The 26890-nt window shown below is 38.1% G+C and overlaps 2 protein-coding genes across 2 annotated transcripts; both read right to left on the minus strand.

The window, feature by feature from the left end:
* Positions 1-4593: 4593 nt before the first annotated feature.
* LOC133717148 (gibberellin 20 oxidase 1-like) lies at positions 4594-6403 on the minus strand. Its single transcript, XM_062143807.1, has 3 exons — positions 5869-6403; positions 5409-5727; positions 4594-4899 (listed from the first exon to the last, which is right to left on the minus strand). Exons 1-3 carry the CDS (start codon positions 6384-6386, stop codon positions 4609-4611), a joined length of 1128 nt encoding a protein of 375 aa, XP_061999791.1. The 5' UTR covers positions 6387-6403; the 3' UTR covers positions 4594-4608.
* An 18505-nt stretch (positions 6404-24908) lies between these two features.
* LOC133717145 (gibberellin 20 oxidase 1-like) lies at positions 24909-26890 on the minus strand. Its single transcript, XM_062143804.1, has 3 exons — positions 26254-26890; positions 25808-26129; positions 24909-25314 (listed from the first exon to the last, which is right to left on the minus strand). The coding sequence occupies exons 1-3, from the start codon at positions 26760-26762 to the stop codon at positions 25024-25026; spliced, it is 1122 nt and encodes a 373-aa protein (XP_061999788.1). The 5' UTR covers positions 26763-26890; the 3' UTR covers positions 24909-25023.

Here is a 26890-nt window from a genome sequence, read left to right on the forward strand (position 1 = left end):
ACTCCCACCAAATCAAATTGTAAGGCTCAAATGAGCTTAACTCGCCTCACTATTACAATTGCTGTAAAACTATAACCATTGCTCTAACCGCACGATCACCGTCCTGGTTCTCCTGTCCTGTAGGATTACCCGCTACACAATTTGAATAGTGTACCGGGAGTTGCAACAACACAAAACCCGGTAAGCTTTTTACAGCCAGTATGAGTAAACAAGAAAGAACTGTTGATTTATTAAATTACAATTCAAGTAAAATTCAACAGTATTACGTCTGCAAAGAGACATCAACCCACTCATGGAAAACCACAAGGAATACATTTTCACAATCCTCAAATCACAATACACCACACTGGTCCTGTAAACACCCAACCCACATAACACCACTCTGGTCCATCCCAATAACACGTTAGAGCTCTAACTGCCTCGTTACCTCTGACACCTTGGCCTAGGGTCAAGCAACGGCAAAATACTTCGGTTAACACTATAACCGTCGCGCTTTGGACATCCCCGTCCTCAGCACCATATACTTCGGTTAATAATAAACCGTCGCACTTTGGACATCCCCGTCCTCGGTACACAACTTCGGTTAATAATAAACCGTCGCACTTTGGACATCCCCGTCCTCAGTACACAAACACTCCGGTTATCCATAACCGTCAAACTTCGGACACCTCGTCCTCAGAATCCTACATTCTCCAACTCTATACATACTCCAATGTAAATCATGAATATTAACAAGAACTCATCAATCATGATCATCACATATAAATATGATAAGTCAAATTTCAATTCATAGTATTTTAATCATCCCAAATTCCACACTCTTCAATGTCACACCATTCCACATATAATCACGTAAATATATATATACGTAATCACCCACTCAGGAATGACCACTAATACCAACTATAGTTCACACAAGAAAATCGTGAAATTCATTTTGTATAATAAAAATCATTTTACTTACCCATGGACCGTAGTTGATCAAGTCCATATGATTTTAAAACAAATATTTATTTCATAAATATTTTCACGCAATTACGACAAAATAAGGTAATTAAATTTATTCGGTTCGTAATATGAACCACGTGAGGTTTACTCACCTCTAAATTCCCGCTGCGTCTTCTTAACAGCTCAAAAACAACGATCCGAAATCGTTCACCAATCAATCCATCAACCACCTAGTCAAACACGATCTTAACTTAGAAATCATTCATAGACCACACATATACAGAAATCCAACGGTCGGATTCTAATTTAATGATGATCCAACGGTCAGATCAAATTTATATGACGATCCAACGGTCGGATCCTCACGGATCGCCCTTAGGATCATCCTCCAAAATTATCACGAAGATCCAACGGTCAGATCTTCCTGAATCGCCCTTACTAACATCTCCACAAAATTATATGAAAATCCGACGGTCGGATTCTCACGAATCGCCTTCCGAATCACTATTTCTCAAATATACGAAGATCCAACGGTCGGATCCTCGCCCGTGACCTCACAAAGTCACCGGGACAGTCATACGATCAACATATTAAAATTTGAAGTAAAACCGATGGTCTGATCTTCGTAGATCGTAAACCGAAGATAAAACGTAAAAACCGTAAATAGTAACGTAAAAACGTAAATCCACTATTTACCAACTTTTTCTAACATAACCTTGTAATATATCAAAACGCTCGTATGGATGCATAGATCACCGTCCAGATAATATAAACTCAAAATATGGTCCGACGCGCCGCCACATGCGGAGGTCAGACGGCGGTCAACGCCGGCCAACCACCTCAGATGCTAAAGTTGTCAACTACAAACTTCTTCAAAATACAGAATTGAACCACTTTAATACCTGACTTTTTCTGAGACAAGGTCTAGATCGTCCTAGATCAAGCGTTGAAGTTGGATTAATCTCGGCCGCATGATCAGATCCTAGATTGAATCAGAGGCGTCGAAAAAGTCAAACCTTGATCTAGCGGTCTACACTCAAAATCGTCATGCAAGGCTTATATGGGGATGATCAGAAGGAAGAGGAGATCACGAAAATGGGGAGGATCGGCCGAGGTGATGTCGGAAAATTGGTTTTCCGGCTGGGTCCGTTTTGCACTTGGGTCGGGCTTTGATCTCGGCTTGGAGGCAGCGGCGGGGCGGGGCGAGGCCACAGAACAGCTACACTCGGCACGGCGTGCCGGTCTGGTGCGGGTCCGGTGGCGGTGGCGTCCGGGAAGTGACCGTTCCGACAGGGTCGGGTCGGTCGCGACCCGTCGGGTCTGAGGGACGCACGAGAGAGAGAACGGAGAGGAAACGCGGGGACTATTCCGCAATTTCAACATGTTTTCGTCCTTAATGAAAAAAGTCAACATTTTTTTGATATTTATAGAAAATTCCCAATTTTCAAATATTCATAACTTATTCATACGAACTCCGAATATTGCGTTCCACATATGCACGAGATCGTATCGACGAGCTCTACAACTTTCATGAAGAAAGTTTTCCCAAATTCTGTACGTATAAGAAGTCACTTTTCAAGACCCCCTAAATAACGTTCGTTTTCGAAATAAAATCGTTCGAACTAATTCCACAACTCCTTCAAGCTTCGTATTCGTGCCCACGCCTACGAAATCATTTCCAAAATGTCATCGGACATTAATTTGAATTTTTCGGGTATTACAGAGAGGGAGGCACTTCGGCAGGCCTAGCCTGTAGGAAGAGAAAGATAAAGAACAGAAAAAAATTAAAAAAGACAAACTAAAATTATTAATGTAGACCATTAGATTCATTATAGGCCACGTGTCAAAATCTAATGAAAAGCTTAGGCAGGTTAGGAGGTTAGGAGAGGATCCTCTCCCATTTTTTATACAACAGCCAAAAGTATTCAAAATGAATACATATATTATTGTCTCATACCACAAACATATACATCTTCTTTTACAGCAAAGTGGCCGAAACTCGAAAGGCATCACCTGAACTACACTTGGCACAAATTTCTCCTTGAAATAACCCATGCTGCTCTAAATTTCACCATCTCTTCTTTTCGCAGATAACACCTAATCAACCCAAGAAACACATTCAGATTATTGATAAACAAGTGCTATAAACAACTCACTATCATTTAACATCTTGTTGAGTTAACATAGTAGCTCCGGTTACTAACCTCAAGCTCAAATGGCATACTCCGAACTTCTGAGGTTGAGTGAAGGCAGCAATGCTTCTGTGAAGCTTCTTCTCTTATTCAGACTACAGACAATCTAAATTATATACTATATCAGCACAATCTTGTCCACAGAGTTTAAGGAAGTACCTTGCTTTAATCAATCCGCAAATTAATGGCCAAAACCTAAAAGAGAATCAATATAGAACTAAGAAAAGTTAATAAAAAAAAATTCAACAAACCCAAATATTTACGAAGAACTTGAAGACGAAAAATTAAAGAATCCGAGAAACCAAGTTCCATCTAATCTCAGTAACCTCACTTAGCTAAAATTGACGAGGTTGTTGATCTAAAACTTTAAGCCCTTGCTTTGGGTCTGAGAAGGAGGGAAGACCGTCGGACTCTCTTTTTGATTCATGACTTCTATGTGAGATCTAGATGAATCGATCGAGGGACCGAACACAGAAGCTTCGGTCACACATTGTTGGATTTTGATTAAATGGGTATCTGGGTAAAGATGATTAGAGGAAGAAGAAGATGATGTACCTTTATTGCGAGGGTCAGATTATTTCGTCACTTAGCGTTTCAAATTTGCGACGGATAACTTATTTGGTCACTGTTACTAGTCATAATTTCACTAGAGCTACAGATTTGTTCTAACTGTGGCAAAATTGTGACCATTGGTGCTTAATTGGCCACCAACTCTCTAATTGTACCCATTGTGCTGTGCCCATAGGCCGTTTTTCTAGTAGTGTGTGCCTATTTGCTGTGTCGTAGTGTTAACATAGTTTATAGACCCACTTTTTTACAATGAGTGTAGAATGTTCAATGAGCGGACTTAATCTATGTATCGTTGTGGTATTACTACAAATTTTTTATCTACCCACTGTCAGTAAATGAAAGATATGTAATAGCCCGTTCTGACTTCAGATGAATGGTATTCGTCCGATTTGAGTTTGATTAAAAAAAAAATAAACAGGCAACCAGCCGCTAGGTTGTATTTAAAAAGTTAGCTTTTTAGGAACTTTGGTTATGCATATAAATTAAACCTAGTATTGTCAGACAAATTTTTTTTTTTAAAATAGCATTAGCTTATTTTTAGCATTATTAATGGCTATATACGTGTTGGTAGGAGGATAGTGTGGGAAACTTTGGGCATTTCATCATCTTGGTGGTTGCTTAAAGTCTTTCCACAACTCATTGTAATTGATTCATAGTCAATGAAGTTCTTATTTGATAAAAAAAAATATATATATATATTAAATTTATTACTAGACAACAATCAAATATGATTGCTTTCACACATTTTCATTATCAATAAGAAATACATGCTGAGGACATTATTCATGCTTGAATTGATAGAAAACTAAAATTTAGAACAACAAGCTAGATACTATGGAGTCTTTTTACTTCTTTACTCCGATCCATTGTACACCACCAAGTACTTAACCCAGACTCCCTAGTTTCCTTGGTCTTTCTTTTCCTCTCCACCCTTCTGCTTACTACTCCAGGCCAAGAAAGCATCAATGGTGCTCCTGTCAGCCCTATACTGTTTCTGGGTAAACTCTAGTAGAGCAAGCCAAGTAAAGTCCGGGTACAACCTCTGGTTTTCAGCACTAATCAAACTTGCTGGTGGAGTCACTACTCTGTCCTTGTTTGAATTCAGAAAGAAAGTAAGAGATTTCCTTACAGCTTTGTTATTTACCACAGCCCTGTGCAAGCAGCTTTTGTAAATCCCATTGCTCAAAGCCTGCAAGTTCACGTCAGGAGGAAAGCATACATTAATTAATAAATCCCAATTTTTGTCCAACTCTAAAATGTACGTCTGTAAATTAGAGGCCCAAGGAAATAGCGTGGAGGCTTAAAGTCGATCTCATTAGAAAAGTGAAACATTAGTATACTACTAATATTACCAAAGCCTATCCAGATGGTAACACCCAACCTAATTGAGCCATTAATTCCAAACAATAACCTGAACAACGTGGCTAAACTGAAAACAATATATATCGGTGCTTTATATATATAGCACGACAAATTAGTTAGATTGAAGAGTAATCGGTAATCCGTACTGATTATTGCCGAACAAATGACGACTAATAGTACCAAAGCCTAACCGCATAGAAAATCGAACCTAAATAGATAACAACTCTTGAGCGGTCAAGGTGAAGGCAACATAGGTGCAATGATACGAGGAGTACTAGTGCCTCTATCTACATGCTATTCCATTGCGCAACATATTAACGAATAGAGTTAACTTACCATAAAAGTATCACCAATGTTGACAACGAAAGAACCAAGGACAGGAGTAACGCGGTGCCACTTCTCATCGAAAAACACTTCAAGGCCCCCTACTTGATCCTGGTGAAGGATTGTCAAGGAAGTGGGATCACAGTGAGGCCCAGTTCCCAGTGTTAAATCTGGTTTTTGGCACATTGGATAGTAGTTCAACCTCATGATCGAATCGTTTCCTTCGTAGAACTCTTTGAAGTACTGTCCAACTCCCAGGCTCAGTCCCAATAGCTCCACTATGCCCTTGGATAGTTTGTTCATCACTTCACAGTACTCTTGGTAGAACTTCCTAGAAAAACAAAAAAGAAAAAAGACAATGACCAATATATTGGATTTCGCGGATAATTAAGGTCTCAAAATAAGGGATATAGAATTAAAATCACAGTAACATTGACAAAGTAGTAGAAGGTGGATCACAATGTATTATTACCCGATTTCTCTGAAATCTTCACCCAACGTATTCACAAAGTAGTCCTTGACGACTGTTGAGCTCTGGCTCTCAGCAGAGTACCTAAAAGAAAGTGTTTCTTTCCAAGGAAGGTTGGAGTTAAACCTGCCGGTGAAGCTACTAGCATAACCGTAGCTCTCACCAACCTTCCTCTGAGCCCTTTGCTTCTCCGAGAGCTTCATCTCAAAGAATACGTCCATGTACTCGTGAGCTTTCGCAAGGAGCTCCGGATCAACTCCGTGGTTTACAATGAGGAAGAATCCATGCTTTTTGCAGGCCTCGTCGACTAAACAAATCGAGTTCGCAACGATGGAAGGGTCGCCGCTGAGGAAGCCGCTGAGGTCGATGGCCGGCGCGAGAAGGTCCGGCAGGTTGGGGATCGGCTTCTCGTGGTCTGGCCATATGAACTGGGAAGCGATGTTGGATTGGTACTGAATGACTTGGGAGTCGAAAATCACAGGGTTTTGCTCAGGAGGAGCAGGCACTGGCATGGCCAACATGGTTTAGGGTTCTGAGTTTTGCAAACAGGAGAGACTCAGAGATAGAGAGAGATGGTTTGTTTCTGAAAAGGAGCCAGACTGCAGAGCTTATAAAGAAGACGAGGGGGAGAGAAGGGAGCAGAGACTACGCTACAAATGAGGGTTTTACATGTGTAGGATATAGGAGCCTTGCATGTATGACATTTAATTGAAGGTTACATGCATGAATCACACACATTCATGACAGGTTATGCAGGTTGATGTCACGTTTGTTGTGAGTACTCAAATCATTTGTAACGCATACATACAGGTTTAATTTGTAGGAACCCTGCCCTAAAATTGAAGGACAGGAAGGGAGGAGAATGGTCCATCTCCTTGAAATTAATCCACCGGAGGTTGATTCGATGGAAATTGTTGAGGTTGGGAATGGGAGCCGGAAAGTGCTGAACGTACAATCTTTCCTTTTTTACGATATACACTGCATATGTGTTGTGCAGAAGCGTAACAAACACAATATTGATATGAAATTAGATGAGCAACCAAACAACAACAACAAAAACAAAACACAAAAACACAAAAACACAAGGATTTATAGTGGTTCACTTAATCAATGTGATTGAGCTACATCCAATTTTGGAGCCGGTGAGAAATTCCACTATAAGCAATTAGAGAGAATATAATTAGAGTTTAGCAATAAAACTCTCTACCCAAAACTCCAATTCAATTAGGTTAATTGTCTCACTCTCTCATCCCTTACAAACTGGGGGTAGCAAGGCATATATATATATATATATATATATATATATATATATATATATATATATATCAGATCCTATCCAGAGTGGAGCTCCGCTTTGAAATTAACGTGTGAAGTTCGAGTTTTTGGTCACTTTTCGGTTGCATATCCACATCTTGACGGTTCAGTTTTTAGGTACTAGTGTATAGATCATCTCTGCAAATTTTCAGCCAAAATGATGATCGTTAAGGCATTGATAACTGCCTTAAAGCTAGTACGGTTCAGGTTGACAGATTCAGTCCGTCCATTGGTTTAAGCGAGTTAGATACCTTAACGATCATCAATTTGGCTGAAAATTTGCAGAGATGATCTATACACTAGTACCTAAAAACTGAACGGTCGAGATGTGGATATGCGACCGAAAAGTGACCCAAAACTCAAACTTCACACGTTAATTTCAAAGCGGAGCTCCGCTCTGGATAGGATATGTATATATATATATATATATAAATTCTAACAAAAATGAGACTATTTTTTGAATTAGACCGATTCACATTATTTAGTCTATTGTTTGATTATTTATTTGTCACACAAAAAAAACTTTTTGAGCTACCGGTAGAAAGAGATTATTAATATTGAATTAACCCCCCTCAATCTCGACAATTGAATAAAAATAGGTTATTATGATTTCGAATAAGCCGCTATGGTGAAATCAGTAGACACGCTGCTCTTAAGAAGCAGTGCTAGAGCATCTCGGTTCGAGTCCGAGTAGCGGCATGTCTTTTTCTAAAAGAGTAAGCCCTATAATGAATTCAATTCCCTATTTCAATTCCTATAATTGAGGCCCCCTTTATATATCTATATATATTCTCCAGTTAAAGTAGGCATACGTACATACCCTAATTGGCACCCACGTGATCACCATGAGCTTCTCAATTATGGATTTTGTCCACCATTCAACTAAAGTCAGTATTGAATAATATGCGCGTACATAGACATTTAAATTCAAATCATCTTTTATATATAGGCTATAGCCTCAGAAAACTTTTTGATTTTGGTCTGTAGGCGCCACCTCTTGAAAAGTTTTCTTTTTGATCTGTAGCCACCTTTTGAACTTTAGGGACATTTAGAGAAACATATTTGGCAATTTGATCTAATAAGATGTAATTGATTGACTTTTATGTTACTAAATTTAGGCCGGTACTAAATTGTGACAAAGATGCTTCAACTGTTTTACTACGCTCTCTAGTTATGGAAATACTGAAAAAGACAATCTTCCCTTTACTATTGAAGTATGGTTGCCATATATAATGGGCCGGGAATGGTCGAGATGTCAATTTTGTGTGTTTATATATATATATATATATATATATATATATATAAGGGCCCTCACTTGAAGGGCCCTGTGTATATTATTTTTTAATAGGGAATGAATTATATCTTAATGTTCATTGAGATGTCATATATCTATACATGTAACACTTTTTTTTTTTTTGATTGGGGGAGGTTAGCGTTAGAAAGTTAGCAACACACACACCCTTCGGGGGGTATCCCAGCAGAGCCGGACTAATCCCTTCCGAACGCCACGGGGCATTAAGCACCCATTAGCTGGCCACATGTAACACTTTTCAGAGACCTTCCTAAACAAGAAAAAAAGGCTATGAAAATTAACATACACAATTGTATTATTTTTGTTAATCAAATATCTAAACGAGATTCAAAATGCGTTCTAGTGCCTTTTTTGAGTTGTCGGAATAATTAAGTTTGTTGAGCGTGTGTAAGCTATATATCTTGCAATCTTGGATAGTCTCAAGGAATCAATGCTTAAACTTAAAAACCCTGACCATGGACCAAGTTATATTTAGGAGCGAGATAGTTGAAAATTAAAATGGAGAGCCACTTAGAAGTTTGGTGTAGCTGCAATTTTTGATAATATAAATTTTATTAATTATAACAGCTGCATCAGACTCCTAAGTGACTTTTCATTTTAACTTTTACCTGTCTCACTCCTAAATATAGAGAGCAAGATGAGGCTCTCTATTATTTTTCTTAATTTAAAAAATTTCTTTTAAGTTGTTACTTGTAATTTATAAATATATTTAAATTATTTTTTCCTCATTCAAATAATAATATAAATTCATAACTAACTAAAATAGAGAGAAGTAGTGCAGACGTATTTTAAAATTGACTAGCCAAAATGACTTGTTAGCTCATTTAGCTAAAATTTAAATAAAAAATGGCTAGCATTGCTAACAATGCTCAAGAAGCTAAGATAGAGAGTCTGCTGAAAATGTTCTTAAGAATGTGTATATAAAACTTCTCATAATTATTTGGTTTTCATAAATAAATTCAAGAAGTCACATGACCATATTTGGAACTTTCAATTAAAATATTTAAAGTTAGAGAAATTTTATTCACACACCTTTAAATACTAAATACACATTCCTTTTTTCATACACTCAAAATCATATTTTATGGGTACGTTAAATTATCAAAACATACATTTATATCAAAAATAAAAAACATAACACAGTTCCAGGAAAGGAGTTGTTGCAGTGGGGTATCAATAAATTCAACCATCTACAAGACCAACAAAACAATGAATCTAATTAATCTGATTTTAATATGAGGACAAAGCTTCTCATGCATTCATACTCATTATGAGCACCTAAAAAAAAACAATGAATCTAATGAACAAACACAACTAACTAAGGACTCTATTGCTGCTAGGTACAGACTGATGACCTCGTGTAGTGAACAGATTGAAGAAACCCTTAGTTAGACCATACATGAACTAGAACGAGCCTATTGCCTATATAGATCTCGTTGCGCTCTTCATTGTAGAAGAGAGCAGTGATATCTTCCAATCTCATGCAATGATGCTCAATTAATTCAATATGCATGGGATTGAGCATTCCTATCAATTACTTCAATTAAACATCTGTTCATAACCCATCTAATAAGTCACATAGTTTATTTGTTCTTATTGAGTTTTTTTTTTTTTCAAGTTAAGATGGTATGTATTGTATGTATGGTGTATTGTGAATGTGGATTATTTATGAAGTTTAGGGTTGTGTTTCTAGTAAAATATTAAAATAAAAAAGTTAATAAGTGGTGCATTAAGTATGAGATGTGTATCTAGTATTTAGATTGTGTGATTAAAATTTCCCTTAAAATTATACAACTGTAGGGATAATATGTTGAAAAAGAAAAAACATAAATACTCCATATATGCCTCTATTACAATTCATATCTTTTTTTTTTTTTAAATCTAAGGAGGTCAGCCATTTATAATTAATTTTAATTGACTCTTGGCTGGTTAACCCTTTCCTTTCTCATGCATTTCTTAATAAATCATTCATGTCCAGATTCATCGATCATCCATTCATCATCAGAATTCAGCTTTCTGGTATGTCAGATTGGGCATTATAATATAGAGATAAACCTTCTTGAACTTTGCCATACCAACCTGCAGAAATGAGTTCATCGATCTTTCGCCTATGTTGTTTTTCCTCTCCTAGCCTCCTATTCCTGCTACTTGTCCATATGATAACCGTCGAGGCGCGCAGCTATCACTTTTCCTAAAAAGATAACAGTTCAGATCACCAACACGCTCGAAGACAATGTGGACCTTATAGTGCACTGCAAATCCAAGAACGATGATCTTGGTCAGCACATACTCCGTCATGGGGAAGCCTATCAGTTCCAGTTCAAGCGAAATTTTATTAAGAAGACTACCCTTTTTTTTTTTTTCCAGCTTTCAATGGCCAGGGGCTCCGAAACTATACTATTTTGATATTTACAGGGAAGACAGAGATAATTGCAGCAAATGTTTTTGGACGGTAGAAAAAGTTGGCCCTTGTTACTATGATCAGAGCTATTTGTGGCATGATAGTTAAGAGAGGTTTATTTCCAGAGACACATTGCATTTCCTATTCCAACTGGAGTAAGGCAGCAAATAGCTAGGTCATACATTCGTATGATGTAATTTGGGTTCGTCATGAACAAATATTGAATAATTGATATCTTCAATTGCTTAATTTTCAATTGACTATAAAGATTATAAACGAGCACTATGAAAACACTGTTCTCTCTAGCAGTGTGTTTCTTCACGCTGATACTAACGCCACTGCTTCTTGACGGCGATGCTCATAACAGCTATGGCCGACTTCCCCATGCAAGGCTCTTCTGCCCTTCCTTTGATCCATTTCACAGATACTTTCTACTTTCACCCGATTTGTTTGGCGGTGGTAGTAGCGACGGTGCTCGAGCTCTGACTGTTTGGGCTGGCGACTGGCTTTCCTCATCTAGAGTGCCTCCTAACTCTGGGCTCGATGCGAATTCAAAGGTGGCTGGCCTCGATGATTTGACGCATGAGCGGCTGAAATCGGAATTTAGAGAGGCAGAGGAAGGCGCACCGCTTTGGTCTGGTGGCGAAAATGTGGGAAAAGCTTGGCTGCTGTTGAGCACGGCGAGCGATATGGAGGAGATGGATGTCCAGTGGACATCGGTGGTCCGACGAAGGCAGCGTCGAGGTGCCCTGCGATGGGTGGCGGGTGGCCAGATCATTTTGGGTGGTTGTGCATTTGGGTTGTGATCGGACCCAAGTCCTAACCCGGTTCTGGGGGACGTCGATGGCATGAATTCCCTCATTAAGGTGGCTGTCTGATCGGTGAAAGTGGATGACGGCGCCGTCGTCATGGTGGAGTTCAGTCGAGAAGCTCATTTTGAGCCTTTGTTGGGCCTCTGTCTGGGTCGGGTGTCTTGGCCTTGATGGGCTTCTTGGGCCGCTGGTTGAGCTTGGAGCATGGAAGATAAATTTTGGGCCTGATTCTTTTGGGTTCAGAATGACTGTTGGGTTTTATACCCACCTTTTAGTTAGTTTTTTTACTAGCTTATATTATGCGTGCTGGGTCATAGTTTAATAGGCTCGCTTTAAATAAGCGAGTGATAAGTTCAAATATAGTTGGTCTATCCTATGTATCACTGTGGCTCCCCCACAAAATCTTGTTCTGTCAATTGTTATGTGACAACGGGTGGGTATGTAACTATGTAATGACATTTTTGACATGCGCTATTTATCAATGAAATTGTCATTACTTCAAAAAAAAAAAATTGATTATAAAGATGTATACATTACACAATTTCGACTAACTTGATAATAAAAGCTCAAACAACATTGAAAAAGAAAAAGTTCACGACCCCGGGTCATTAAATATGAATCACCTAACTAGATGAAGATCCAACCGGGTGCAATTTGAATATCATAGAATAGAATTAAGTAATCAACTACATACATAAATTATTATCTGTAAGCTATACAAAACAGAGGAAAAAGCAAAACTTTTTCCTTGCTCTTAGTTAGGGAAAATTGAACCATCATCTCCAAACTTTTGCCTTCATTTTTGTAGCTGAAGACTTTATTTTGGGGCTTGCTGCTCTTGAATGAGAACAAGATCCACCTAGTCTATCTCTCTTCAGAATGAAGAGTTTCTTTACCAACCAGATCCGAAGAAAATGGGTTCAGAAATCTATCGCTTCCACCAAGTTAGCAGCTTATCCAATAGGTAGGACCTAAGAGGTTTTTTGAAAAGACCACATCCAATTTTGCCTAAATTCATATTGACAGCCCCCTCAACAACAACCAAGGAGGCGACAAATCTAGTAGTTAGAAAGTAGTTCAATGGATGTACTGGGTTCTCAAATGGGAACATTTAAAAATGTGAAACTCTGATCACGTCTTGCGTTCGGATTTTGGGTAGTTAGTGTTCGACATAATTCAACGATTTAAACTATTGGTCTTTTAGGTGCCTATGTAAGAATCGTGTCTACAAAAAATCAATCAAATCTATAATAATTTTGGTTATTGAAAATGTGTAAATAAATTTAGCCCGTGAGATAAAGTTAGAACGAACATGGTTGAATGCCTTTTGATTTGGCTAATTTTTTGTAGCATATTTGTATATGTATGTAACTAGAGAATGAGTGATTTAGATTATTAAACTATATGCTGAAAATATAAACACCCTCAACTTTCAAGTTTGAGGAGTTCCCCTCAGAACCTCTTTGTGTGTGTGATGCTTGGAACAAGATCGGTCAAATCATCCGTGGGTACATGTGTGTGTGGGTGTGATGCTTGGAACAAGATTGGTCAAATCATCCGTGGGTACATAAACTACTTGAATAGAAGTTATGGACCCCTCTTTGATAGAAGTAAAATTTTCTTTATATATATAAACAAATTGTTTAAATTGTGACACTTCAGGTACCATGAAACACACTCTACCCTTTTTTAGTACATAAAGGTAGAATTCTTTTCAGCAAAAGAAAAATTAAAAAAGGTAGCAAGCACTCTTCAAAAATCATAAGATGTGTAAACTCTAGTTGTCCAATTTCGATACGTTTTCTTATTAAGTTACATTTTCTAAACAAGTTATGTTAGTAAATGACGAATGTCAAAAGCACTCAGTAAGAAACAAATACCCAGGTAAAGTATTGATATGCAAGAAATACATAAAATTTTGTGAAAACCAAGTACGAGACTGGTTTGATTATTAAAGCCCAGTGTTTTCACAATCCAACATAAAAAAGATAAAAGACCTTTCCATTCCAAATTTGCTTCTTTTTTTTTTTTCACTCCCATTGGCTTATAAATCAAAACCTAGTGATGGACAATTTGATATACACAAAACCAGATATTGGTTTGATATATTATTAAATCCCATTGTTTTACTCTCTTTAAGAATCCTCCAAATCGGCCTATAAATCGAAACCCCAAACATTCACAATTAGATATACACAAATCTACGGTCATCTTCGACTTATTGTTTACTTCTCAAGTTTTATGAAAAAGTATAATTAATAGCTTTCGACATGTTTGACAACAAAGATGAAGAGAAACATCATGCTATCAAAGGGGAACGAGGCCTCTTCATAAATTATCGAATCCATGATTTACGAAAGGAGAAGGAAATAAGGTAGCAGATGCTCTAGCTAATCATGGAACATCTTTGTCGGAGCAAGTATGGTGGGATATGCCTCCTCCATTTCTCTTGTCGTTCTATGAGAGTGATGTTTTGGGTCTTCCATAGTTTAGATTTCGTTGATTTGTTTGTTTTGCTTGTTTATTTTGGAGGTTTTGGTTTGGTGGTTCATTGTCATTCACATTTTTTTGGCTTAATAAATTAGAGTGTTAGAGAGGTTGTTCCTCTGCTATCACTCATTACAAAAAATAAAAAATAAAAAAAGAGGTACGATAATATATATAGATAACTCTTCAATCATCATTCATTCAAATTATTAGTTTGTCTGGGTTCATGATGATTTCATCATCTCAATTTCCTAAAATTATATATGTATTCTACAGATAGAATATTTACAAATCATTTCTTTAGTTATATTATAATCACAAATCATCTAATAAGATATATATTTTTTTTCCTAAACTGCACCCCATTAATTTAAGATATAGAATCGCTAAATATATTTAAAATTTTAAAATTTTGGACAACGAAGCTGTAAGGTAAATCAAGTAACCTAGGAATCCCACTGGTAGGTCTGGTTGGAGGCGTTAATATCGCGCGTGCGCACACAGAAGTCCATATGCCAATGAGCCAATTGAAGCCTAGAGTATCTAGCCACACAACCCCAACAACAACCGTCACCCAATCGAAATGGGGCATGCAAGGAGTGTCATGCGTTGCTGCTTACGAAGCCCAAATAGGTTCTGTCGCTACACTTGAGACCTAGAGCTCGCTTTTTAAATTTTTCATACAACAACGGGTAAAAAACACCTAGATGACTACATAGTCAAATGTTGGACCTCCCACTTACGAAATAGTCATGGATATCCCGGGAGTGTATTCCATGCACCGTCAGTGCATGGGTACTTGCAATATGAATGGATGTAATTTTTTTGATATTAAAATATATAAAGGAGTTGATTAGATGAGTGACTGTTATTTTTTTAGAGATTAAAATAACTGACAGTGCACTTGCACTGTCGGTGCATACAATCCTCTTCCTGGATATCCCCTTGTTTTATTGCTTTTATTTCTCATTTTTCACTTTTGTTTTGGTCGTCAACAGAATATTCCAAACCTAACAAGCTTTAATCAATATTTTGAGATAAAATATTAAAAAGAATATAAAAGTACCAAAAAGGCATCACAAAGCGACGTAGTTTGAAGTCATCTGTCAAATCAGTAACGGCTGGTTTTCCACTTTTCCCATACCATTCTTGGCCACCTGAATACATACTCCGAAACCCCAAACCTCATCTTCTGTCTTTCTGTTTTCCCACCCAAAATCCACCTCAACACCACTTTACTTTCTTTGTCACGATTCCCATTAGGCTTGAAGAACCTTCCAAACAAAGCACCCAGAAATCAAATGCAAAAAACCCAAAAGGCATAGCATCAAATTCACCGTCTTTGCTTCTTGCATGTAACTGCTACGCTGTTGATCAAGCAGAATGGCGCCACGTGGTACCCTTTATACTGGCTCTGTTCACAATGCAGGGATTGTGTTCCAGAAATTGCCCCAAAGAAATTGTGATCCATGGCTGACCAGAGCGAGAGGAACCCGCCCGCTGGATGACGGAGAGGAAAGCAGACGGAACTGAAGTGGAGGTACTGAAGCTGTTAACCCAGAATTATATGATCAGTGTTTTGTTTATTTCAGTGTTTGAAGTTTGAATGCCAGCTCTGGTTTTGATGTAGACTGTAATGAATGCTATACATGGATCACTGATTAGATTAGAGTGTTGCAGTGTGTGAAATTGGGTTCAAGTTTTGATTTTGTTGTTTCTTATACATGTATCTGCTTGAAAGGTCAAGCCTGGAACTTGGGACACTATGTTTTAACCTAGCTGCGACTGTGTATGGATTGCTTTATGTGATTAAATACTATGAACTAGCCAAACAGCTAGGTGCTTAAGAACCATGATAGAGAGATCCAGAACAAGTAAAATTAGTTTGTTGGATTATATACTGCAAGCAAGGGTAGATATTGCATCCATAAAAGTATCAGCAACATCTAAACTTTAGCAAATCAGAATCTCAAAGTGATTAAATTAAATTGAGTTTAATAACATTATTGTCAACTATAGATAGAATCCTACGAATTCGAAGATTTGTGCATCTAATCCACTTAATCATAGTGATGCTTAGGTTGTCAACTTGACATCATAGCTGGTGAGGAAGGTAGAAGCTTGTTGCAGTGCTAGAAGAAAAAAATTGGTCGTGTTTGAAAACTTTTCTCATTTATATCGATTTCAGTTACACATGTTGCCATGCATGAAAGTATGCCACCACATGTCTTTTCTTTCTTTCTTTAAATTCATTAAGAACAGCCATAAGAAGTCACGAGATTGATTTGTGAGTTCTATTTCAACTTGTTGATTGATAACTTTTGGAAATCTATCTCAATTTATTTCTATTTGGGACAAGCATGTTGCCATGCTAGAACGCATGGTGGCAGGCATAAAAGTCATTGAAAGAATGAATCAATTGGCTAGTTAATTATCAGTTTGAACTAACGCACACTGCTATGAAGGTAACCTTCTTTTAGATTCATTACGACCGCAAGCAAAAGTAGATTCTATCATTTATTCATTTAGTGAGATCTTGTAAAATCTCTTGCCAAAATTCTTGTTTTTCTTTTCCCTTACATAGAACTTATAACTGCTTTCAAAATTTCAGGTTTTTATAAAAAGCAAAATACAATTTAAGAGCCCCTAAATTTATGATTTTGGAACCATCAAACAAGGAACATGATATTCTGCTTAAGTTCTCCTGATGCCTTATATTAACTATTCATATAGTTGATTCTAATATGCTGTGATTTTTCATTATGCTAAACCATTCTAATGGTACATGTCTGAAAAACCATGCTCCCAGCAATTCAAAATAAATTATGATACCGAAAAGTCGAAAACTTTCTGCATGTAGTGGGGCTTCTCATAATGACTTCCAAGTTATAACTCGATTTGTGCTTTTGCAGAGCTACTGAAACACAAGAACGGGAACAACTGTATATATATGCCATTGAAGATATGTTATGCTATCTCAATGGCGAAACAGAAAGCAACTACCCTCGGGAGGTAATTAGAAACTTTCAGTTTTTATTTATCATCCTATTCTATATGCACATGTAGGATCATTAGTTGCAGCTTATAGTGGACATGACTATTCATTAAGAGTTAAAGACTTGAGCTTCAAAACTAAATGTAGAGGAGTTGTTTCCAAGTGTAGAAAGTATTAGAAAATCTCACATAATATTCGGATAAAGCTGTATTGACATTTTCTTCTGTTTTGGTCTTGCTTTTATATTTAATAAGTGCTTACTTGATGCAAGAGATCATATCTTTTGCTGATGTAAAACCAAGCTGGCACCGCGCAGATTGAATCTTGATAAAATAACCTTATATAAGAGTTTATGTTTCTTTAAGTTGTCAAAGGTACTGTAGTTTGAGACGAGCGTTGAACAATGGGGGTATTGATGTAAAAATGGCTAACAAGCATTTATTATTTGGATTCTGGATATAAAAGTAATATAATTGCAGTATCAATTTTGAATCATTCTTTGTTCCCCTTTACATTAACTATGGTTGTTAGGATTTGTGTCTGTATGTGCATTTAGCTTGGCTCTCAAGTGGTACTCACAAGTAAATTTTCCTGACAGATACTCAAATCACATACTTTATATGTGTATAATGTGACTTCGTAGTTGCAATGGTCCAGATTCCCATAACTCAAGCCTTTATTGTTGTCACTTGGATAATCTTATATCTCTCGTGAGTAAGATGTTCTTGAATCTATTATCAGTATTCCGTCCACCTTTTTGGAATCTTTGATCATATCATTGCCATTGTTTAATAAAATTCTACATGTTGCTAGAAGTTGCATAGTAAGTGGTCAAACATATGATAGGTACATCTAGGATAATATGATCCTATACTTGAACAAATTAAATGACTTATAGGCTGTACTCGCCATTCTGTCTACCTATATATCCCCTCTGAAGATTTGTGCTACCAAATTCTCACACTTTACATATTTGACCTTCTCAATTTCAATTGCAGGAACCCTGTAGAATACATTGTAGGTAACATTCGTTCTACTTTAGCCCATCATACTGGTCTTCCAGAGGAATTTGCTTAACAAACGCTGCAGTTGTGGTAAATTTGGCATGTTATTAGCATGTTTTTCGGGTCATTTTCGCAAATGGATACCTACATAACATTTACTCATGGAAGGTCTAGGTGTAGATCCGAAGGGACATAATGCAAAACCTGGCTATTTTTCTTGACAAAAAATATCCAAATTTGAAACCACCTTAGTTTCTGTAAAGGCCAGCTCTTTTTATTTCATTCCTTTATTTTCCCCTCTCTCCGTCTTTCCTCAGACTATTAGCTCTTTTCTCTCTTTTCAGTCTACTTCAATTCACTCATTGAGATCAACTCTTTTCCACTCAGATTTTCTCTTATGATCTCACTTTGAAAGCTTAGGAACTTAGTTTTAGTTCTGCATGCAATCATGATAGTTGAATGTATGAATCTTTTCAGATGAGATCTATTCATGATTGTCAATGTGTACTTTTCTGGAATCTATTCGTTTTTCCTTACCTTATGATGGTTTGATTTCTGCTTGATTTTGTTTTCATTTGAACTTTAATTGATACAATAAATTATTAATGCATATGTTATATAATGTTAAGTTATGTTCAACTAGTTGGTTCTTTTTTCTTCTCTACATTCTAATAGTTAAGATCGAGTTTCACGTTATGTATGATTATGATTTGATTCAGATGATGATTAGTAATCGTAGCTTTCTTATTATGGGATTATCTGGTCAACATTTATACTTGATTTATTACTCTTCTTGATTTCTAGTATCTGAGAGGAGGTCCAATAAAGAAGGCCAGCACCCAATACTTCAGTAACTGCAAAGAACTCGGGCATGCCAATAATGCTTGTCCGGTTCCACACAAGCCCCCAGGTATTGAGAGTCCACAGGGGTAACCTTCTGCCCAGCCACACAGGTCAACCCTCCAACATCCAAACGTGCTTGTCCCCATTCGTTCCTTCGGACGGCCAAGCGTTATCCAAACACCACGCATTCATGGGAGTGGACTTCTGGCTAAAAGGTGGCCAATACACTGCAGACGATGTGGCCAAATAGGATCCAACCGTTGCACCTGCAGTCAGAACAGGTATTGATTTTTTTTTCTTCCTTTTTTGGGGGTATTAGAACAGTCTTGATGGAATGAACTTGTCTTGGAGCTTGTTGTAGTGTTGTACTATGTTTATGTCCCAGCTTTTGTTTTCCAAACCTTAAACTTCTATGCCCCGTTTGGATGGCAGGAAATTATGGTATGGAATGAGAATTAATTTCATTTTCCATTTAAATGTGTCGTTTGGTTGTAATAAGAGATTGAAAAGGAAATACAAAATGAGATTTGATTGGAAACTGACTCCCTCATAAAGCCTGAATAGAATTACCTAGTCAGGGGTGGTATTCTATTTGGCAAAATTACATAAATTATCCCTCTAAAAAAATTATATTCCTCCGCTAATATTAATTGCAAGTTGATATTATATTTGTACTTTAATTAGTAAAAGGGTGTTATTGAAAATTATAGTTTTATATTTCATTCTTATGACTTACCAAACTCTACAATAGGAATGGAAAATTAATTCTAGAATTTAATTTCCAGTAATGTTCCAAACACTCTTATGGAAATAGCAGAACCTATTCCATTCCATATCGGTATGGAAAGGAAAATAAATACTTTTCCTATTTTGATATTCCTGTCAACCAAACGGGGCCCTAGTGTTATGGCAATTTTTGTGTGTACTTGGAATCTTTCATGTTTCAATTGAATGCTGATTGTGTTTGTTATGGATTTTGACTGCACATAGCAGAAAAATACCTTCATTTTATTCAAGTTCTGGTGTTCTTTGTTCTTCAAGATTAGTTTTATACCCTTGTTGAAGAGATAAAAGAGCAACACAGGTCCTCATACTAAACATTAAAAATAATAATAATAATAATGTGTTGAGAAAGAGACTTTTTGACTTATTGACTAGGCATTGCTCCAAGTAACTGCTAGTGTGCTCCTTAATAACTTTTTTGACTTTTGTATTTCGATGTGCCTATTGACTGTGTCGTTGTGTTAACATAGTTTATATGCTCATTTTTTTTCAGTGAGCGTATAGAGTGTTCAATGAGTGGACCTAATCTATGTATGGTTGTGGTACTACTAAAAACTTTCTATCTACCTCATATTGGTAGTGGACCTAATCCATTCTGGCTTCGGATGAATGATATTTCGCTTGATTTGGGTTTGATTAAAAAAAAAAGACAATCAGCCCCTAGAATGTGTTAAAAAAAAGTTAGCTTTTAGGAACTTTGAGTATGATAATTTAAAGGTTTTTGCCCATTTACCCCAATTCTAGGGATTTTTTTCCCACTTACCCCATTAAGTTTTTTTTAATTTTCTCTTACCCAAAACACTCTAAGAAGGTCTTATCTAATACCCCATTAATTTTTTTGTTTTGTTTGCTTCTATTCATACCTCCACATTTAGCATGTAGACTTCCTCAAATTTTTGTAAACATCTATATCCCATTATGCCCCTCTGAAAAATTGAAAGAGAAAAATAAAAACTATTGAGTTGTCTTCCGTCTTATCTTCTTCTCTGATTCTCCTACTCCTTCTCTCTCTTTTTCTCATTCTCTCTCTCTTTGTTTCTTCTCTCACTGTTTGTGTCTTGTTGTGATTTATGGGAAGCTTGTATTTAATTGTTTATGCCAATTATATTTCCAAGTTTGGAGGATGCTTCATTGCAGACTTGAATTATATGACAATTGCAGATTTGCAGGATTGCAATTTGCAGGATTGCAATTTGCAATTGCTAAAACCACCTAACATGAGACGTATGGTATAAAACTTGATAAAGTACAAAAGGATCGAGCTTTACCCTTTCTAATGGCAACATAGAAATATAGACCCCTGCAACAAACTTTACTCTTTCTATACGGGAAGAAAGGGAGAATTTCCCAAATCTAAAACAAAAACCCCATCCTTAAATCTCCAATCTCAACTCTTACCAAAATTAATTGGAACAATAACTCTTCAACTAAAGAGAGTGAGAGAAACAAAGAGAGAAAGAGTGATGAGAAAGTCTGTAAGAGCAGGGAAGAAAAAGATATGGAAAATGACAATCATGGTTGTGGTTTTTTTTTTTTTTTTTTTTTTTTTTTTTTTTTTTTCCTGGAGGGGCAAAATGGGATAAAACAAGTTACAAAAATTTGTGGAGGTCTATATACTAAATATGGAGGTATGAATAGAAGCAGTCTTTGTTTTTTTTGTTTATTTTTGAGATTTTTTTACCCTCACTCCTTTGTTACATAGAGAGAGAGAGAGAGAGACATAATGGAAGAGAGAAAAACTATAGGAGTCTTCGCCGGAGTCCCGTCACCGGCCGCGGGAACCTGGCCAACAATCGCGGGATTCCGTCATTCCGGTCACTGGCCGCCACTCACCGGACTTCTCTAAAAACCTCGTTGGAGGTCCCCAAAGAGGTCGTTGGAGATCTCATAGGTTGCCGGAAAGGTTTATTGCCCCCCCAATAAACCTCTATTGCCCCCCCGCCCCCCAATAGAACTTTCTAGACAATTAAACTTTGATTAAAAGAAAAAAACGAGGAGATTACATCAATTCAAAACGTCTATTACCCCCCAATAGATGACTATTGCGCTTTCAGTCGCCAGAATGGGAACTAATCTCCCTAAATTAGACAAACAAAACTTGATTAAGGAAATAAAAACGAGGAGATTACATCAATTCAAAGCATTTATTGCTCCCCAATAGACGTGTGTTTTTTCTTTCCTTCTAGGCCTTCTGCCCTCATTTTACCAAAAAGATAAAATAAAAGAAAGTGGCTCAAAAAAGTTTGAGCGTGTTAAACCCCAAGCATACACCTTTGTATTTATTCAATCCACAATATGTATAAAGCTAGTTAGCACATAAAAGTAAGCATTGCACTTTGAGAGCCACCTCATTGGAGTCACGAGGCTTGGAGAAACTTGACATGTGTAAACAAACCATGAGCTCATAAATTTCTTCCACTTTCTTCGACAGAATATGGTTCACCACTTGTAGCATTTTTTTTTTGGCATTGACCGCTTGCAGCAATTTTAATACAGCAATTCGAGCAGTGAGCTTCATGAATTAATCAATCGAACGTTAAATGACGCCTGCATAATCGAAGCAAAGCAAGGAGCCACTGAACCATTTCGAAAACAAAGCAAGCCAAAAAAAAAAAAAAAACCAACGGAGACAAAATCGACATAAGTAAGACAGATTCACCTCATCCTTCCCCACCTAGCATGTGGCTTTGCGGCCATCACCGGCTTCAGCGGAGCCACCCACGACGACTAAGAAGATGACAGAGCTAAGGGAGGAGAGAGAGCACGTGGCTGGGAATCTAGTGTCGGCGATCTGCACCGAGAGTAAATCACAGCGAGCAAAAACGAGGCAGAGATGAGGTGAGAAAGTCCGGTGCCGGCCATCTGCACCGAGAGAAAATCACAGCGAGCAAAAACACAAGTGGTGACGAGGAGAGGGAGTCATTAGATTTTGGAAGGATCATATGGTCTTTTTCTCAAGAATTACATGGCATGATTTAATAAATAGGTGATGTGTGTAGATGACATGACATAACACTTATAGTCAAAGGCTAGAGGATATGCAAATTGCATACAAATAGCAAACCCTAAGGCAAAACTGCCGCTCTCAAATACAAACCCTAACAGCGTTTCTGCTGCAACCCGAGTCCCATCCTTCGATCATGTCTGACATCGACGACGTCACCGCAAGTTTCGCTGCATCCCTGGCTTGTGCAGGTAACGATGTGGTTGATCTCTCTCGCATGGCAGGAGCCAATGTGAGACGGGGATCTCAAGCCTACCTTTTAGCACGCCCTCTAACGGCAAAGCCCTTTGGTGGAGCAGATCTGTAGAGGCATTTCCGGCCCATCTGGGTGCTGGAGAAGAGTTTCAAGGTCCAGGATCGATCTCAGAACAGTTTTGTGTTCTCTTTCGATCTCAGGAAGGACAAGAACAAAGTTCTTAAGGGGGGACCATGGTACTTCAACAAAGCCCCGGTGATCCTGCATGATTATGATGGGATGGCCTCACTTTAGACAATCAAACTGAACACGTTGTTCTTCTGGGTGAAGATCATGAATATCCCACCGGCATTGGAAGTCAGAGAAACCATTGTCAATGTCGCCTCCATTGCATGTCGTGTTCTGGAAATAGATCATAAGCTATTCGACGCAACCGGAAAAGTTTGGGTCCATGTAGCGCATGATATCACCAACTCCTTCATTCTAAAAAAGACTCTCAAGCTGGCCCTGGTGGTGATAGAAGAAATTGAGTTCTTCTTCGAAAACCTAATCAGAAGATGTCGCAAGTGTAATCTCATTGTCCATGAAAATGAGACCTGCCTTGTGGCCACTCAACCCAAAACTGATCGAAACACAGCAGCTCCTCCACGTTTGGATTTGGTAAGCTCTTTCACTGGATTCAAGGAGCCTTGTTTTACTAATGGCATGTTTAGATTTCAGGGAACACAAATCCCTGTGCTTCCGGTTGCAAGGAACCTGTTTGGCAGCATGGAGACCTCCAAAAGTCGCAGGGCCATTGTCATCAAGCATGCTCTATTGCGTTCGGGGATGCAGCAGGAGGATGAAAATGATGATCACGCCAAATAGCAGGATCATACCCTAGCATTAGTCTCGGTGGACAATGAGTAGCAAACCATGAAACGAGGTAGACCTTCATCCCCTTTCACATCTTCAAAGAAGCTCAAGTGCTTTTTTGACGGGATGCAAGAGAAAAGAGAAGCTGATGCTGCTGCAAAGAAGGTCAAAATGCCCGAGTTTCCTTCCAAGTTTAGTGCCAAGTCGTTGGGACTCATTGAGACCCTAGGAGGTATGTTTGTCCCAAAAGAAGTGATGATGCCTTTGGCTTCAATGCCCACTGAGATTGCAAAAATGGAGCATGCGGGGGGCAAGAAGGAGAAGGGCCGGCCTCTAGGCTCTAAAAACAAGAATCCGTCTAAAGCAAGAAAAGTCCCAGCTGAAGAAGTTTTAAGTGTCTTGTATTCAAAGAAATCTCCTAGCCCTAGCACAAAGGGCAAGGAGAAAGTATAGTTTTCGTTTTGAACTTTGCCTATTACAAGGCCCGCTCACCTAAGGGACAGTTTTTAAGAGACTGTGATGGACAAGTGAATCTGACGGCTGAAAATAAATGCACAGTTTTAAGTTATTATAATTTCTGCTTTTATATTTAATACATGTGGTTAAGATGCATTAATAAGTGAGCAAATATGTGCCTATTACTATGTCCTAGAGTTATCATAGTTAATAGGCTTGCTTTAATAAGTGAGCACTGGATGTCTAATGAGTGGTCTAGTACTATGTACCGTGTGTTACCTCCACAACCTCTTGTCTATCTTTGAATGGTAGTGGAGGGGTATGTAATGGTCATTCTGGCTTGAGTTTAAGTAATGCAATCATTGATGGATTGATTCAAAAAAAAAAAAACATGGCATAACACTTAAGATTGAGGCCACAAATCCTCCTTTTTTTTTAATAGCATTATTAATGGCTATATACATTTTGGTAGGAGGTTTTTAGAATAAAAACTGTCAAAAAACTGAAATTTATTATCAGACAACAATCATATTGATGCTCCAACACATTTGCATAATCAATAAGAAATAGTGAAATACATGCTAAGGACATAATTCATGCTTGAATTGACAGAAAACTAAAATTAAGAACAACAAGCTAGATAATATGGAGCCTTTTTATTCCCTTGTACACCACCAAAGCACTTAACAGGGACTCCTAGTTTCCTTGGTCTTTCTTTTCCTCTCCACCCTTCTGCTTATTAATCCAGTCCGAGAAAGCATCAATGGTGCTCCTGTCAGCCCTATACTGTTTCTGGGTAAACTCTAGCAGAGTAGGCCAAGTAAAGTCCGGGTACAACCTCGGGTTATCAGCACTGATCAAACTTGCTAGTGGAGTCACTACTCTGTCCTTGTTTGAATTCAGAAAGAAAGTAAGAGATTTTCTTACATCTTTGTTGTTTACCACAGCCCTGTGCAAGCAGCTCTTGTAAATCCCATTGCTCAGAGCCTGCAAGTTCACGTCAGGAGGAAAGCGTACATTAATAAATCCCTATTTTTGTTCAACTCTAAAATGTACATCTGTGAATTAGAGGCCCAAGGAAATAGAGTGGAGGCTTAAAGTCGATCTCATCAGAGAAGTGACACTAATATTACCGAAGCCTATCCAGATGGTAACACCCAACCTACAGAGGTCCATAGACCTAAGTGAGCCATTCCAAACAATAACCTGAACAATGTGGCTAAACGCCTAAACTGAAAATCGGTGCTTTCTATATATATAGCACGACAAATTAGTTAGCTTGAAGAGTGATCCATACTGATTACTGCAGAACAAATTACGTACGACTAATAGTACCAAAGCCTAACTGCATAGAAAAAATCGGACCTTAATAGATAACAACTGTTGAGTAGTCAAGGTGAAGGCAACATAGGTGCAATTAATGATACGAGTAGTACTAGTGCCCCTACTGCTATTCCATTATGCAATAGAGTTAACTTACCATAAAAGTATCACCAATGTTGACAACGAAAGAACCAAGAACAGGAGTAACGATGTGCCACTTCTCATCGAAAAACACTTCAAGGCCCCCTACTTGATCCTGATGAAGGATTGTCAAGGAAGTTGGATCACAGTGAGGCCCAGTTCCCAGTGTTAAATCTGGTTTTTGGCACATTGGATAGTAGTTCAACCTCATGATCGAATCGTTTCCTTCGTAGAACTCTTTCAAGTACTCCCGCCCAACTGCCAGGCTCAGTCCCAATAGCTCCAGTATCCCCTTGGATAGTTCGTTCATCACTTCACAGTATTCTTGGTAAAACTTCCTAGAAAAAAAAAAAAAATTGGATTTCGCGGATAATTAAGGTGTAAAAGTAAAGGATATCAAAGGTTAAAAATCACAGTAACATTGAGAAAGTAGTAGGAGGTGGGATCACAATGTACTATTACCCCATTTCTCTGAAATCTTCACCCAACATATTCACAAAGTAGTCCTTGACGACTGTTGAGCTCTGGCTCTCAGCAGAGTACCTGAAAGAAAGTGTTTCTTTCCATGGAAGCTTGGAGTTAAACCTGCCGGTGAAGCTACTAGCATAACCGTAGCTCTCACCAACCTTCCTCTGAGCCCTTTGCTTCTCCGAGAGCTTCATCTCAAAGAACACGTCCATGTACTCGTGAGCTTTCGCAATGAGCTCCGGATCAACTCCGTGGTTCACAATGAGGAAGAATCCATGCTTCTTGCAGGCCTGGTCGACTATATGAATCGAGTTCGCGACAATGGCAGGGTCACCGCTGATGAAGCCGTTGAGGTCGATGGCCGGAGCGAGAAGGTCGGGCCGGTTGGGGCTCGGCTTCTCGTGGTCTGGCCATATGAACTGGGAAGGGATGTTAGATTGGTATTGAATGACTTGGGAGTCGAAAATCACAGGGGTTCGCTCAGGAGGATCAGGCACTGGCATGGCTAAAATGGTTTAGGGTTCTGAGTTTTGCAAACAGGAGAGACTCAGAGGCAGAGCGAGAGATGGTTTGTTTCTGAAAAGGAGCCGGACTGCAAAGCTTATAAAGAAGACGAGGGGGAAAGAAGGAA

Source organism: Rosa rugosa, chromosome 6, assembly GCF_958449725.1.
Source record: "Rosa rugosa chromosome 6, drRosRugo1.1, whole genome shotgun sequence".
NCBI classification, from domain to species: Eukaryota; Viridiplantae; Streptophyta; class Magnoliopsida; order Rosales; family Rosaceae; genus Rosa; species Rosa rugosa.

Coding starts and splice junctions, on each gene's coding strand:
- LOC133717148 (XM_062143807.1), bottom strand. CDS start 6,386: ATGTTGGCCATGCCAGTGCCTGCTCCTCCTGAGCAAAACCCTGTGATT. Junction 5,728..5,868: donor GAAGATTTCAGAGAAATCGG/GTAATAATACAT, acceptor TTGTTTTTCTAG/GAAGTTCTACCAAGAGTACT. Junction 4,900..5,408: donor ACATTGGTGATACTTTTATG/GTAAGTTAACTC, acceptor GTGAACTTGCAG/GCTTTGAGCAATGGGATTTA.
- LOC133717145 (XM_062143804.1), bottom strand. CDS start 26,762: ATGCCAGTGCCTGATCCTCCTGAGCGAACCCCTGTGATTTTCGACTCC. Junction 26,130..26,253: donor GAAGATTTCAGAGAAATGGG/GTAATAGTACAT, acceptor TTTTTTTTCTAG/GAAGTTTTACCAAGAATACT. Junction 25,315..25,807: donor ACATTGGTGATACTTTTATG/GTAAGTTAACTC, acceptor GTGAACTTGCAG/GCTCTGAGCAATGGGATTTA.